The sequence below is a fragment of the Octopus bimaculoides genome, chromosome 5 (genome assembly GCF_046866305.1).
Source record: "Octopus bimaculoides isolate indiv1 chromosome 5, ASM4686630v1, whole genome shotgun sequence".
In the NCBI taxonomy this organism is placed as follows: Eukaryota; Metazoa; Mollusca; class Cephalopoda; order Octopoda; family Octopodidae; genus Octopus; species Octopus bimaculoides.
This window is the reverse complement of record NC_142932.1, coordinates 104747633-104763126: the sequence shown is the minus strand read 5'-3', so window position 1 is coordinate 104763126 and position 15494 is coordinate 104747633. Positions and strand designations below refer to the sequence as shown.

At 34.9% G+C, this 15494-nt stretch overlaps 1 protein-coding gene across 2 annotated transcripts in view; it reads left to right on the top strand.

Annotated features, from left to right (window-relative positions):
- Positions 1-15494, top strand: part of LOC106874393 (uncharacterized) — a 126878-nt gene that overhangs the window by 90075 nt on the left and 21309 nt on the right. For both annotated transcript variants that reach the window (XM_089352840.1, XM_089352839.1), the window contains exons 32-37: positions 389-484; positions 2048-2248; positions 3206-3244; positions 8761-8973; positions 11784-11933; positions 14979-15161. In XM_089352840.1, the coding sequence (XP_089208966.1) occupies positions 389-484; positions 2048-2248; positions 3206-3244; positions 8761-8973; positions 11784-11933; positions 14979-15161 (882 nt within the window). The remainder of the gene's footprint in view (positions 1-388; positions 485-2047; positions 2249-3205; positions 3245-8760; positions 8974-11783; positions 11934-14978; positions 15162-15494) is intronic.

Here is a 15494-nt window from a genome sequence, read left to right as displayed (position 1 = left end):
TCATGTTGATATTTTTGTGAACAAATAAAGTGGCAAACTGGCAGAATTCTTAGTATGCCGAGCAAAATACTTAGCGACATTTCATCTGTCTCCATGTTCTGAGCTCAAATTCCAAGGAGGCTTACTTTGCTTTCATCTTTTCGGGCTCAATAGAATGAGTACCAGCTGAGCACTGGCATTGATGCAATCAACTTTCTGCCTCCTCTGAAATTGCTGGCCTTGTGCCAAAATTTGAAACTAACATTTATGTAGGGAGCCAAAAAGTGTAATCAATGGTAAGTTGCTTCATTTTAATTTGTTTAATTTCACATCTTTGAATTTTTCTTTTAGTTTTTTTTTTTTTCCCCAGAAACAACTGATTAACTCATTAATTAATTTGTTTCCCTAGCCATTTTCTGATGCAAGTCTGAGAAAAGAAGCAGATGTAGAATTTATGAAAAAGTTCTGGAATTTTGAAAGATCTCCAGTGTCACAGAAAGAAACTGTAAGAATATTCTTTCACTTACTTTCGTTTCTTCTTTCAGTTTCTGGTAGATAGAAACTGAAAGAAGCCAGTCGTATATATATATATATATATATATATATATATATATAGAGAGAGAGAGAGAGAGAGAGAGGTAGATATATATATATATATATATATATATATATATATATATATATACACACACACACACACACACACACACACACACACACATATATATATATATATATATATATATATATATATATATATGTATGTATGTATATGTTTGTGTGCATGTGTTTGTCCTCCCACCATTGCTTGACAACCGATGTTGGTGTGTTTACATCCTCATAACCTAGCAGTTCAGCCAGAGAGTCCAATAGGATAAGTACTAAGCTTACAAAGAATAAGTCCTGAGGTCGATTTCTTCTACTACAGGTGGTGTTCCAGCATGGCCACAGTCAAATGACTGACACAAATAAAAAAAAAAATATATATATATATATATATATATATATATATATATATATAGGAAAGACCTCCACTTTAATTTTAAATGCTCGAAATAATGGTCTTATAAACACCAGTTGGTCCTTTATCAGTTTACACTGTCATTTCCTCGATGTCATAACTGATTTCTCACAGGTACTCAATTGTGAGATTGTTTGCTGCTTGCTCTAGTTGAGGCAACCAATAGTGGCAATACCTTGACCTCCCATAGCTTGCACTCAGGTATCTAGGTCAAATAATGCCTCATTGTAAATGGCATTATTGAATGTGGCAATTTCCGCTGAGGTTTACCTTTGAATCTTTTGTAGAGTGTCCTCTGCCATGCTGGTTTTGTGGGTCACCCAAAGCTTGAGAGGTTCACCCAAGACACATGTCATCAGCATGACAGAAAATAGGTGGCACAGTTGACTTGGTGCTCTGCTGATTGCTGCCTCTTCCAGTGTCTGGTCCCCGTGAGCATCATCCTCCAGTATTCCATATTTGGTGCAGGCTTCTCTGTAGGTCGTGCAAACTTCCCCATTGTGTCTTCTAAGGTCTGACAGTGTACAGCAGTTGATGCAGAAAGAAGCACACTTGCTGATTAGGGTGCACAGTGTACACCTGCCTGATGGCCCCACTTCTGAAGACAGCATATTCTGAAATATACCTGCGCAACTTATATTGCTGAATTTCATCTGCCTGCCTGATGAAAAAAGCGAACAATTTGTTTCGATTTATATATATATATATTTTGATATATAAACAATTCAGTTCCCTTATATAAACCTCATCAGATCCAATGGTTTGAAGGTAGACGAAATTCTGTGTGATAAGACAGTTGGATTGTAAAAAAATTAATTCAAATGCTTATGTATTATGAGCTCACAATACATAGGCATTTGAATTAATTTTTTTACGATCCAGCTGTCCTTTCACACAGAATTTCGTAGCTTCTCTAAAGTGTTTGCATAATAACATGAAATCTCCATAATTGCCAAAGCACAATCTCCATAATTGCCAAAACACTAAAATAAGATGAATGAAATGAAAAGAATTAAAGTATCTTCAATATTTCTTTTATTTTTGCAGATGCTTTTGTGGACAGCCACAAATAACGCCATTAAATTAATGCTGAAAAATGATAGAATTCTGGATACTTATCTGGCCAAAGATAAATCTCGAGTACTGAAATTGGCTGCCAAAGTGAACAAGAGAAGTGCATTTTTGAATAAAACTGAAATAGATGAAAAATTTTTGTCTGCAGTCAGTTCTGTTGATTCTGAATCAGAGGTGATTCTACTTTACTAATTTCAGACCAAAATTCTACTGGAAAGTATAACCTGCCTAAATTTTGAAAACTTGCTTTACATTAGAAGTCTAAAATAAATCTTAGAGCTTAAAATAATTTAATACATATCTTGCAAATGAAAAAACAACACACACACACACACACACACACTTATAGATACAAGTTGCATTAAAAAACATATCTGACTTTATTTTTTCCCACCAAAACTAATTCTGGGCAAAATCCTTTTGCCACACCACTTCCAGTTCCTGGCTGTTACACCCAGAGTACAAATGTGTAGTGAGCAGTTGTCAGATTTTTGTTTTCATTGAACATGCCAAGCAGTGATATTGCATGAAGTTTTGCCAAAAGCTTAGTGAAACTCAACCGCAAACCATCCTGAAGTTTCAGCAGAGCTGTCACATTCCAGAGGTATTCATCATTCTAGGAGTTTTCCAGAGGTGTAACACTTGGAAAAGTGTGTTAACTCCTAAGAGGAGTATTTTTCCATTCATACAATTCTTCTATCATCACCATGATGCTGGATAAATCTTTAAAAAGTTTTAAAACTATCTCTGTTTATTAAGCTTGGCAATTTGTCCACACACTTTCTATCTTCAACAGTATCCCCATCTCAGGAGGCTCACACCTGTACTGTGAAAAACATTGTCCTGATTTACTTCCTCAAAAGGGTTAAATATAATCATCATTCTCTCTAGAATTAAATGTATCTCTTTTACATTTAATATTAATGAATCCAGAACTGAACGAAAGTCTCTCTTGTTTTACATCACTTAGAGTATTAATAAAAGTAAAATATGTACTGATAATAAAATTCACTGATCTATACGATTAAACCTTCTCTTCTGTGAAATAATATAAGAAAAAAAAGGAGGGTCAGAAGTTGCACCAAGTAAAAAATGTATTCATTCGTATTAATGACTTTTAATTTTTTTCAGGCCCAGACCATACTGGCAGAAGCAATGAAAAACATTGGGGTAAATGTTTTTATATTTACTTAGCTACACTGATAGAAACAACTGAGCATTGAGCTGATACTTTGCTGTTTAATTGTTGCCACAGTTGTTGTTGTTTAAGCCATGAACAGAGGCCTAGAAAGTGCTTTCCAATGAAAATGTGCCAATTTTATCTCTTTCAATAGCAATTAAACACAGACACTATCCACGTCAAGAATCTCACCTAGAGCTCTCCCAATTGTTCCAGTTGTTAGGTTTCGCTATCTCTAAGGACCTCTACTGGCAAAAGTACACACTTAACATAGCTAAGGTTGCATCCTTATGACTAGCCCTTCTCTTCAGGATTAGTTGACACAATTACTGACTCTCTGCAAAGTTCAGATTATATTGGAATATTGTCCTCACATCTGGGATGGCCCTGTTGCTGCATGCACAGATATCCTTGACTGACAACATCCAGAAAAAGGCCACGTGACTAAGTAACATAATGACACTCACAAACGTGCTTCAGCCTCTCTCCCACAGATATATTACCTTTTTTCTTTGCCTTTTCTATTGCTATTATGTCTTCCGATTCTCAGAGATAATTGGGCTCATACCACCTCCCCTGTAATATTTCCAACCTGCTCATCTCTCCTCCTGTCATCATGCTTGTGTTCACCTAGGCCCTGCACTTACACACTACACTTAATCCTTCCTTCTTAAGATGTTGGCCCTTTGGAATTACCTCTATCCTGCTCATGTCTTTTCCACATTTGTTGACTTTAAAGGTTCAAGAGAAATATTAATGGCATCATTCTCACCAGTCTGTGAAATACAAATGTCATTCAGCTGCCTGTGTATGGTTTTAGGTAAAGTTCTGTGTATGGTTTTAGGTAAAGTTCTGTGTATGGTTTTAGGTAAAGTTCTGTGTATGGTTTCAGGTAAAGTTCTGTGTATGGTTTTAGGTAAAGTTCTGTGTATGGTTTTAGGTAAAGTTCTGTGTATGGTTTCAGGTAAAGTTCTGTGTATGGTTTTAGGTAAAGTTCTGTGTATGGTTTTAGGTAAAGTTCTGTGTATGGTTTCAGGTAAAGTTCTGTGTATGGTTTTAGGTAAAGTTCTGTGTATGGTTTTAGGTAAAGTTCTGTGTATGGTTTTAGGTAAAGTTCTGTGTATGGTTTTAGGTAAAGTTCTGTGTATGGTTTCAGGTAAAGTTCTGTGTATGGTTTTAGGTAAAGTTCTGTGTATGGTTTTAGGTAAAGTTCTGTGTATGGTTTCAGGTAAAGTTCTGTGTATGGTTTTAGGTAAAGTTCTGTGTATGGTTTTAGGTAAAGTTCTGTGTATGGTTTTAGGTAAAGTTCTGTGTATGGTTTTAGGTAAAGTTCTGTGTATGGTTTCAGGTAAAGTTCTGTGTATGGTTTTAGGTAAAGTTCTGTGTATGGTTTCAGGTAAAGTTCTGTGTATGGTTTTAGGTAAAGTTCTGTGTATGGTTTTAGGTAAAGTTCTGTGTATGGTTTTAGGTAAAGTTCTGTGTATGGTTTTAGGTAAAGTTCTGTGTATGGTTTTAGGTAAAGTTCTGTGTATGGTTTTAGGTAAAGTTCTGTGTATGGTTTTAGGTAAAGTTCTGTGTATGGTTTTTAGGTAAAGTTCTGTGTATGGTTTTAGGTAAAGTTCTGTGTATGGTTTTAGGTAAAGTTCTGTGTATGGTTTTAGGTAAAGTTCTGTGTATGGTTTTAGGTAAAGTTCTGTGTATGGTTTTTAGGTAAAGTTCTGTGTATGGTTTTAGGTAAAGTTCTGTGTATGGTTTTAGGTAAAGTTCTGTGTATGGTTTTAGGTAAAGTTCTGTGTATGGTTTTAGGTAAAGTTCTGTGTATGGTTTTAGGTAAAGTTCTGTGTATGGTTTTAGGTAAAGTTCTGTGTATGGTTTTAGGTAAAGTTCTGTGTATGGTTTTAGGTAAAGTTCTGTGTATGGTTTTTAGGTAAAGTTCTGTGTATGGTTTTAGGTAAAGTTCTGTGTATGGTTTTAGGTAAAGTTCTGTGTATGGTTTTAGGTAAAGTTCTGTGTATGGTTTTAGGTAAAGTTCTGTGTATGGTTTTAGGTAAAGTTCTGTGTATGGTTTTAGGTAAAGTTCTGTGTATGGTTTTAGGTAAAGTTCTGTGTATGGTTTTAGGTAAAGTTCTGTGTATGGTTTTAGGTAAAGTTCTGTGTATGGTTTTAGGTAAAGTTCTGTGTATGGTTTTAGGTAAAGTTCTGTGTATGGTTTTAGGTAAAGTTCTGTGTATGGTTTTAGGTAAAGTTCTGTGTATGGTTTTAGGTAAAGTTCTGTGTATGGTTTTAGGTAAAGTTCTGTGTATGGTTTTAGGTAAAGTTCTGTGTATGGTTTTAGGTAAAGTTCTGTGTATGGTTTTAGGTAAAGTTCTGTGTATGGTTTTAGGTAAAGTTCTGTGTATGGTTTTAGGTAAAGTTCTGTGTATGGTTTTAGGTAAAGTTCTGTGTATGGTTTTAGGTAAAGTTCTGTGTATGGTTTTAGGTAAAGTTCTGTGTATGGTTTTAGGTAAAGTTCTGTGTATGGTTTTAGGTAAAGTTCTGTGTATGGTTTTAGGTAAAGTTCTGTGTATGGTTTTAGGTAAAGTTCTGTGTATGGTTTTAGGTAAAGTTCTGTGTATGGTTTTAGGTAAAGTTCTGTGTATGGTTTTAGGTAAAGTTCTGTGTATGGTTTTAGGTAAAGTTCTGTGTATGGTTTTAGGTAAAGTTCTGTGTATGGTTTTAGGTAAAGTTCTGTGTATGGTTTTAGGTAAAGTTCTGTGTATGGTTTTAGGTAAAGTTCTGTGTATGGTTTTAGGTAAAGTTCTGTGTATGGTTTTAGGTAAAGTTCTGTGTATGGTTTTAGGTAAAGTTCTGTGTATGGTTTTAGGTAAAGTTCTGTGTATGGTTTTAGGTAAAGTTCTGTGTATAGTTTTAGGTAAAGTTCTGTGTATGGTTTTAGGTAAAGTTCTGTGTATGGTTTTAGGTAAAGTTCTGTGTATGGTTTTAGGTAAAGTTCTGTGTATGGTTTTAGGTAAAGTTCTGTGTATGGTTTTAGGTAAAGTTCTGTGTATGGTTTTAGGTAAAGTTCTGTGTATGGTTTTAGGTAAAGTTCTGTGTATGGTTTTAGGTAAAGTTCTGTGTATGGTTTTAGGTAAAGTTCTGTGTATGGTTTTAGGTAAAGTTCTGTGTATGGTTTTAGGTAAAGTTCTGTGTATGGTTTTAGGTAAAGTTCTGTGTATGGTTTTAGGTAAAGTTCTGTGTATGGTTTTAGGTAAAGTTGGTAAAGTTGTATATATAAAAATACAATTTAACATTAAGCTGAAGAATCACTTAATACTTTTAACACTTTATAGTAGAGTCATCATCATCATCATCATCATCATCATCATCATCATCATCATCATCATCATCATCATCATCATCGTTTAACGTCCACTTTCCATGCTAGTATGGGTTGGACGATTTGACTGAGGACTGGTAGACCAGATGGCTACACCAGGCTCCAATCTGATTTAGCAGTTTCTACAGCTGGATGCCCTTCCTAATGTTGTAGAAACTCTGCCAAATCAGATTGGAGCCTGGTGTAGCCATCTGGTTCACCAGTCCTCAGTCAAATCGTCCAACCTATGCTAGCATGGAGTACATTTATTATTTACTAACTTAAAAGCCACGCACCATGTGAACTTTTAAGCTAGCTCCTGCAGACAGCTAATTGGACCTACAGCCGAAAACTAAAGAAAGCTAAATAGCATGACTATAATACATCTATAATGACTATATACCCCGGTGGTGTTTGATCAGAGATTAACGATGGGGGCGAATTAATTCTGTAATGCAATTATTCTATTGTTCCAGTCTCAAGTTGAATTCCAACTGTTGGCCAATCTGTCCTGAAGTTCTTATCTCAATCTAAAATTATAGATTAATTTTTATGAGATAAAGGTGGGCAGTGACTTCGAAATTTTGGCTTACTAGCCACCAGTTGACTGTCTGATGTAGAGGACTAGTAAGCTGAAACTATGAAGCTACTATCAACTTTTCCTTCTAGAAATTAATGCTTGTGTGTGTGTGTGTGTGTGTGTGTGTGTGTGTGTGTGTGTGTGTGTGTGTGTGTGTATGTATATATATATATATATGTGTGTGTGTGTGTGTATATATACATGTATATACACATACATACACATAAATATACATATACATATATATATATACATAGACTCCGCTATGTCAAGATGGACTTATATATTCTTCCTCACATTTGGATTTTTATGTATGCTCTCTCCCACTTGGATTTGATATGTTGCCACATTTATAATATGTCTTTTTTCTGCATTTTCGTGCAGCTGAAGATTGCTCTTCACATTGCATTTAAGGTAATGCTTGCATTACTTAAATAAATTGAAGTAGCATGAAACGTGCGTACTGCAATCACTTTTGAAATCCGTGTTGCTTATTGTTTGATTTTAATCACCCATCCTTTTGGGATGCGATATTCGGGTGCCTTCACATAAGTACCATATTCAAGCCTTGAATATATATATATATATATATATATATATATATATATATATATATATATAGGAAGACCTGGGATGAGGTGGTGAAGCAAAACCTTCAAACATTTGGCCTCACGGAGGCGAGGACAAGTGACCAAGACCTTTGGAGATATGCTGTGCTTGAGAAGACCTGGCAAGCCAAGTGATACTGTAACTGGCCTATTCCAGTGCAGCATAATCAGCCCATTGAAGAGTACCCTTCAATCATTGGGCAATAAACTGCGCTTGCAAAGACCTGTTGAGTCAAGTTAAGTCATTGTCATGGCCGATGACAGTACTGCTTCTTAACAAATTTCTGAGTTAGGATGTCCCTAAATCTCTGACCATCATACACATTATATATATATATACATACATACACACATATACATACATACAAGGGGGTGCTGAAAAGTTCCTAACTTTGAGTAAAAGAAAATATACGAGGATCAGTTAATTATGTGGAGGTGCATGGCTTAGTGGTTAAGGTGTTAGATTCAAGGATGTTAAATTGTGGTTTCAATCTCTGGACCGGACAGCACATTGTGTTCTTGAGCAAAACACTTCATTTCATGTTGCTCCAATCTACTCAGCTAACTAAAAGGGGTAATCCTGCAATGGACCAGCATCCCATTCAGGTGGGGAATATATATGCCATGGAAACCAGGAAAACAGCCCTTGTTAGTGTACATGACTCAGGAAGGAATTTTGCTTGCTACAGGTAGTTATGATTTTATTCAACATATTCCCCTCTCAGATTCACACACTTATTGCAAAAGTCTTTCAGTTTTTCAGAAGGTTAGGTGTCCAACTAGGCCTTTCCCAGAACCCTTAAAACCAGGAAATTTCCAGGAGCCATCATATATACAAATTTACATTTGTTTGAAGCTAAAGCCTCACAGTTTCACATTTTCTTATTTACTTTACCTATGTAATGTTTTTAAGGGATATGTAACCATCTGTAAGTTCATTTATTCATTGGCATTCTTCTTCAGAATAAGAATAAAAAAGATTTCATCAAATTAGTACCACCAGGATTAATTAAAAAATCAGGAATGATGGTTATTAAAGAAATGTTTAATGAAGACACCAAACCTGAATTAATTCAGCTCTTCAAACCAAAGACTGAAACAGAGACAGTCACAAGAGCAACAAAGAAAGCAGAAAAAAAGAAAGTGTCTTTAGCAGAATTGGGGCTTGTAGACAAGGTATGTAAATACAACTTTATTTTCTAATTTATTGATATAATCTTTTAGCCATTTTAGCCATTAGTCTGCAGCCGTACTGTGTCACTCTTAATTTCTATTAGATTATATTGATTATGGTATCCACCTGGCCCTTATTTTACGATCTTGTGGGGAATGAAAAGCATATCTTCCCTTTGGTATAAAGAGATGCAATTTGGCAGTGGGACAATAATGCAAGTGGTTAGGGTATTCAGCTCACAATCATAAGGTTATGAGTTCAATTCCCAGTGGCATGTTGTGTCTTTAAGTAAGATACTTTATTTCACATTGCTCTAGTTATCACTTGGCTGGCAAAAATGTGTTGTACTTGTAATTTAAAGGGCCAGCCTTGTTACATTCTGTGTCACGCTGTATCTCCCAGAGAACTATGTTAAGAATATGCATGTCTGTGGAGTGCTCAGCCACTTGCACATAACTATCATGAGCAGGCTGTTCCATTGATTGGGTTAACTGGAACCCTTGACATCGTAACCAACTCTTCTTTATCTTTTTAATTGCAAGTAAATAATGGGTTACGAGCAAAAACAACATGCTGTCATTTAGTTCTTAATGAAGGACAGGTTCTGGTAGCCCAACATCACAGAGTACTCTAAAAAATATGTTACTTGCATGCATTTAGAGTTAAGGCCAGTGACTAACACTGGCCAAATCAGTTCAGTGTACCTCACATTTAATGATGATTATAGTTTTCCTTTTTGGTAAAACATTGCAAACTGCACTCTGCATTAATTTTATATATGTGTGTGTGCGTGTGTATATTTATGTGTGTGTGTGTTTGTGTGTATGTGTGTATATATAGGCACAGGAGTGGCTGTGTGGATAGGTGCAGGAGTGGCTGTGTGGTAAGTAGCTTGCTTACCAGCCACATGGTTCTGGGTTCAGTCCCACTGTGTGGCACCTTGGGTAAGTGTCTTCTACTATCGCCTCGGGCCGACCAAAGCCTTGTGAGTGGATTTGGTAGACGGAAACTGAAAGAAGCCCGTCGTATATATGTATATATATATGTATGTGTGTGTATATATTTGTGTGTCTGTGTTTGTCCCCCCAACATCACTTGACAACCGATGGTGGTGTATTTATGTCCCTGTAACTTAATGGTTTGGCAAAAGAGACCGATAGAATAAGTACTAGGCTTCCAAAGAATAAATCCTGGGGTGGATTTGCTCAACTAAAGGCGGTCCTCCAGCATGGCTGCAGTCAAATGACTGAAACAAGTAAAAGAGTAAAAGATATATATATATATATATATATATATATATATATATATATCCATCTTTTTTTATATTATATATTATATATTCCATATTCTATATCCCACATAAATTTTACAAGAATATAAATAAAAAACATAAAAAACAGACAGAGTTGGAACTCTTTTAAATAAAATAATATATTCCTCTATACACGATCATACAAAACCCTTTTTTTTTGTATTTATTTTTACTCACATATCAGTATATATATATATATATATATATATATATATATATATATATATATATCACATAAGGCTAGAGCTGGAAACAATGATCTCCCTTACAAATACTAATTGGACACAGACTATGTTTCGCTGGCCAGCCGGAAGAAATGTCTTCCTGAAGCTAAAAACAACAGTAACACCATCCTCTATAGAACCGCTATGTTTAGTTGGCAGATATATTTTGCAATTCCGTACTCGCTCAGAGATTTAATATCACTTATCTCTTTCTTTACGAGATCAGCGACAGTATGTTGCTAGAAAAAGGATATAGTATTTTGCAAGTGGAATGAGTTCTTCATCACTAGCCAATGATTAACACACACTGAAGATGGGTGACCACCCAGAAGCCCAGGTCTGTGTGTATCACATAAGGCTAGAGATGTGGGCAATGACCCCCCTTGCAAAGACTGATCAGATGCAGACAGTGTATAAGTGGTGACTGGACCGGCTAGTTTATCCTGGCATCAAGTCATATTAGTTGACACTATTTGGTTTGACTTTATTATTGCTATATATATATATATATATATATATATATATAACTTTTATAAGGAATATTCTAAAAGAATATATAACTGAACTTATATTGAGTGCTCTATTATTTTGAGCAAATATATATATATATATATGTATTTTTATATTATTAATAAATTCATAAAATTAACAATAATATTTGTAGGAAATCAATATTTAATATTTCGAAAGATATATATCCGATATGACATGGTAAAATAATAAATTTAAAATTTAAAACATACGAAATATAAATATAAATATATGAATGTAGATAAAGATACATGTGAATATAAATGCATATAAAAATTTATGCGTAATTAAGTATGAATATTATAAAGTCTAAAATTTTAAAAAATCTAAAATTTAAAGAATTAAACATCTATAATATTCATACTTAATTACGCATAAATTTTTATATGCATTTATATTCACATGTATCTTTATCTACATTCATATATTTATATTTATATTTCGTATGTTTTAAATTTTAAATTTATTATTTTACCGTGTCATATCGGATATATATCTTTCGAAATATTAAATATTGATTTCCTACGAATATTATTGATAATTTTATAAATTTATTAATAATATAAAAATACATATATATATATATATATATATATATATATATATATATATATATATATATATATATATATATATATATATATATGTATATGTATATATATATATATATATATATATATATATATATATATATATATATATGTATATATATACACACACACACAAAATATATTTTCCTTTCCAGGTAATGGCAGATGAACCTGATGACAGCACAATGAACTTGGTCCTCCGTTCATCCCTCCTTGCTGTGATACCAGTAACGCAGCTTGATAAATTATCAGAAGATGTATTGTGTAACAAAGACATTGCAATAAGTGAATTAAAGCTGGATCAGGTAGGAATTTTATTCTTTGAGCCTATTTTGTTTCACTTTATTCATCTTTCAAAAATGATTTACCTGAATTTTGTATGTGTATATGAACACACAAGAGGCCAGTTACTGCAGTATTTGCCCTGGGATAATACTTTTTATGCACTTGCTATGTTAAAAACACAATAAATATCACAGAGGGATGAATATTCTAAATTGCCTTTATATTGCCAGCTACTCAACCATGAAAGAGGTATAGAATTGATTGTCAACTAAGCAAATTGAGAGAGTTGTTTGTTGCTAACGATCCACTGAGCAAACTCTTTGATATTTTCTGCTGAAATATTGGAGACAGGAGAACATTATTCAATGTATTTTTTCGTTTTTTTAAAATTTTTTTTCTTTAAATAAGATTGCAGGATATAGCTTGAAGCAAATATTGCTGCTATTTCTAGGTGACTAAGGATCTAAGTTAATTGAAGTAAAGAGGGTGTTTGTTGCTTAATCCCAGGTCACAAAGCACTGCTAGAGAAGAAATTCTTCCTTTTGTTTACATTACTGAATGACTTCGTGTTACATTCTTTTCATTGAATTTATGTGATATAGTACAAAGATAGTTTCCTATTGCCTTTCCTTGTTTTTTTTTTTAATCATAACAGCAGAGTACCATCATCATCATCATCATCATCATCATCGTCATCATCAGAATCATCACCGTTTAATGTTCATTTTCCATGTTGGCATGGGTTAAACAATTTGATGGGAGCTGACCAACCAGGTTGCTACCCAGACTCCAACTGTCTGTTGTGGCATTTTTCTATGGCTAGATGTGCTTCCTAGGACACCTAACAAGGCAGCGAGCTGGCAGAAACGTTAGCACGCCGAACGAAATGCTTAGCGGTATTTCGTCTGCCGCTACATTCTGAGTTCAAATTTCGCTGAGGTCGACTTTGCTTTCATCCTTTTGAGGGTCGATTGAAAAAGTACCAGTTATGCACTGGGGTTGATATAATCGACTTAATCCGTTTGTCTGTCCTTGTTTGTCCCCTCTGTGTGTAGCCCCTTGTGGGCAGTAAAGAAATTAGATGTCCTTCCTAATACCAGCCACTTTACAGAATGTGCTGGCTGCTTTTTAAATGCCACTGGCATGGGTGCATTTAGGCAGCAGAAGTATAAGTGAATTTTAAGTGGCACTGGCACCCATAAAGGGCAAGCCTATTGCTTTCAGAATTTTAGAAAAAGCCAGAAAGAAATGCTATAAAACATTTTATCGAATGCTCCAACAATTCTGTCATTCTACTACATGACTTGGACTCGTACTTTACTTCATCAACCCCAGAAGGATGAAAAACAAAGTTGACCTCAGCAGGATTTGGACTCAAAACCTTTATGTTCTGGATCAGAACAAATGTTAAAACAATTCTGCCAGTCTACAAACTTCAATGGGTACTTTACTTTATCAGCTTCAGAAGAATGAACGAAAAAAATTGGCCTCCATGGAATTTGAACTCAGAACATAAATGCCACAAGGCAACTATTCTGTCAATTAACCACCTTAGAACAGATATATGTATGATCAAAGGACATTCCGGTCATGGCTATTTCATCTTATTTTCTGGAATAATGCCACCCAGATAATAATATCCCATGTGTCCTTTTATAGCAGCAGGGTACTGAGAAAGGTTTGACAGCTATTTCTAGCAGGTTGTGCAACAATGTAAAGTCTCTTTCGTTGGTTCACAGAGAAAACAGTCATTTGCTTTGCTTAGGTTTAAGAATCTTGATCATGGGGTCAGTAGTCAGGTTCCTTAATCTCTTTAGTGATTAATAAGCAGAGTCATTAGTGCATTGGTTGAAATACCATACAATATTTATTCTGATCTCTTACGTTCAACCAGGACTTATGATAAGACTCAACATTTATGTTACCATATTTCTGCTGAAATACACTACCTTGGTTCCAATTAATTCCAAAAATAATGAAGAATTTAATAAACAGACTTTGCCATTATTAAGATGATGTTTAGAAAATTAATTGTGAAAATTTGATAAGTAGTTTAAATGTAGATGACTTTAACCCTTTTGCATTTAAACTGGCTATGTCTGACCCAAATATTCTACCTGTTTTATGATCAAAATAGTCAGATCTGACCTCTCACACCTACTTGACAATGTCATTCTTAAAATAAGCAATCACTTTATCAAAATCTCAAAGCTCTGATACAATGCATGGTTAGTTCAAAACTCCCTCTCTCAATCATACTCTATCTCAATGGGGCTGGGGTCATCCTAGGCTAGTAATCCAGGAGATGTCATAGTGTGTAAACCCTCATCGCTGGTGATCCAAAGCCAGCCTTTCCACATCCTTCAAAATGATGTTGAACCTCAGAAGATCTTCTTTAATTACGTCCAGCCAGGGTAGTCTGAATGCTAAATTGTTAAAACATGAAGTTTGTATCAGAGAAACATAGGCAGCCTCAGGTAGGCTGGTATCAAAAGGATTCATCCATCACTCAGAATAAGACCGCCACCAAATTTTTGAGTGCATTTGGCAGAATCTATTCTGTTGTCAGGGTTTCAGTTTCAGGCCAGGATTCCAGTTTCAGGATGCCTTCCTGTCTCTCCACTTCCCTTTCTTTCTCTCCAGCACCTTCCCTTCCACCTGTCTCAGAGACTCTGCAAAGGATTATGTTATCAGCAATTCTTATCCCTCTTGACTAAGCAATTAAGAAAAAAAGATAAATGACCATTCAATCTTTTATCTTTTACTTGTTCCTGTCATTGATCTGTGGCCATGCTGGGGCACTGCCTTGACAGATTTTCATAAACAAATTAACCCCAGTGCTTATTTTCAAGTCTGCTACTTATTCTGTCAACTTCTGTTGCTTAGGGATGTAAACAAATTAACAATGGTGTATGAATGTATATATACACATGTGTGTGATGGGCTTTCACACAGCTTTTGTTTACCAAATTCACTCACAAGACGCTGGTCGACCATTTAAATAAACACTAACCTTTAAAAAATATCTTTCTCTCAAAACATTGTGTTCAATTTTTGTATGGCAGGCTCTGGCAATGAGTAAGAAGTGTTCCTCAATGGTAAAAGAGGTTCTCAAGACAGATCCAGATAAACTGGGTATCCTCACAACAAAAGTGACAAAAGAAATGCTCAACGAGTTAGATGCAGACAAAACTTCTGAAGTGGTACAAGAAGCATGTAAATATGAACGTGATCTTAATATTGATGTGGTAAGTAGCTGAATTTATTCTAGTATCTTTGAAACATATTTATTGACTTCTCTCATCGTTCTGTGTGTGTAATTGAATAAGAGAGACTGTTGTTGCTGTTGCCGCTGCTGCTGCTGCTGATGCTACTGTTTGGTTTTTAGCTCTGGGTCAGACCTGATCAAGCAGGTCTATCCTCAAAGGCATTTCATCTGTGATCATCTCATTTCTTTTCTTTTTATTTAGACATAATGTTTGTAGAAACTACGTTATCCAATGTGTCTTTTTCTTTTAAGACTGTTAAGTGTGAATTGAGGGAATTTAACAATTGTTTCTTGCCAGTCAAACAATTGGTTT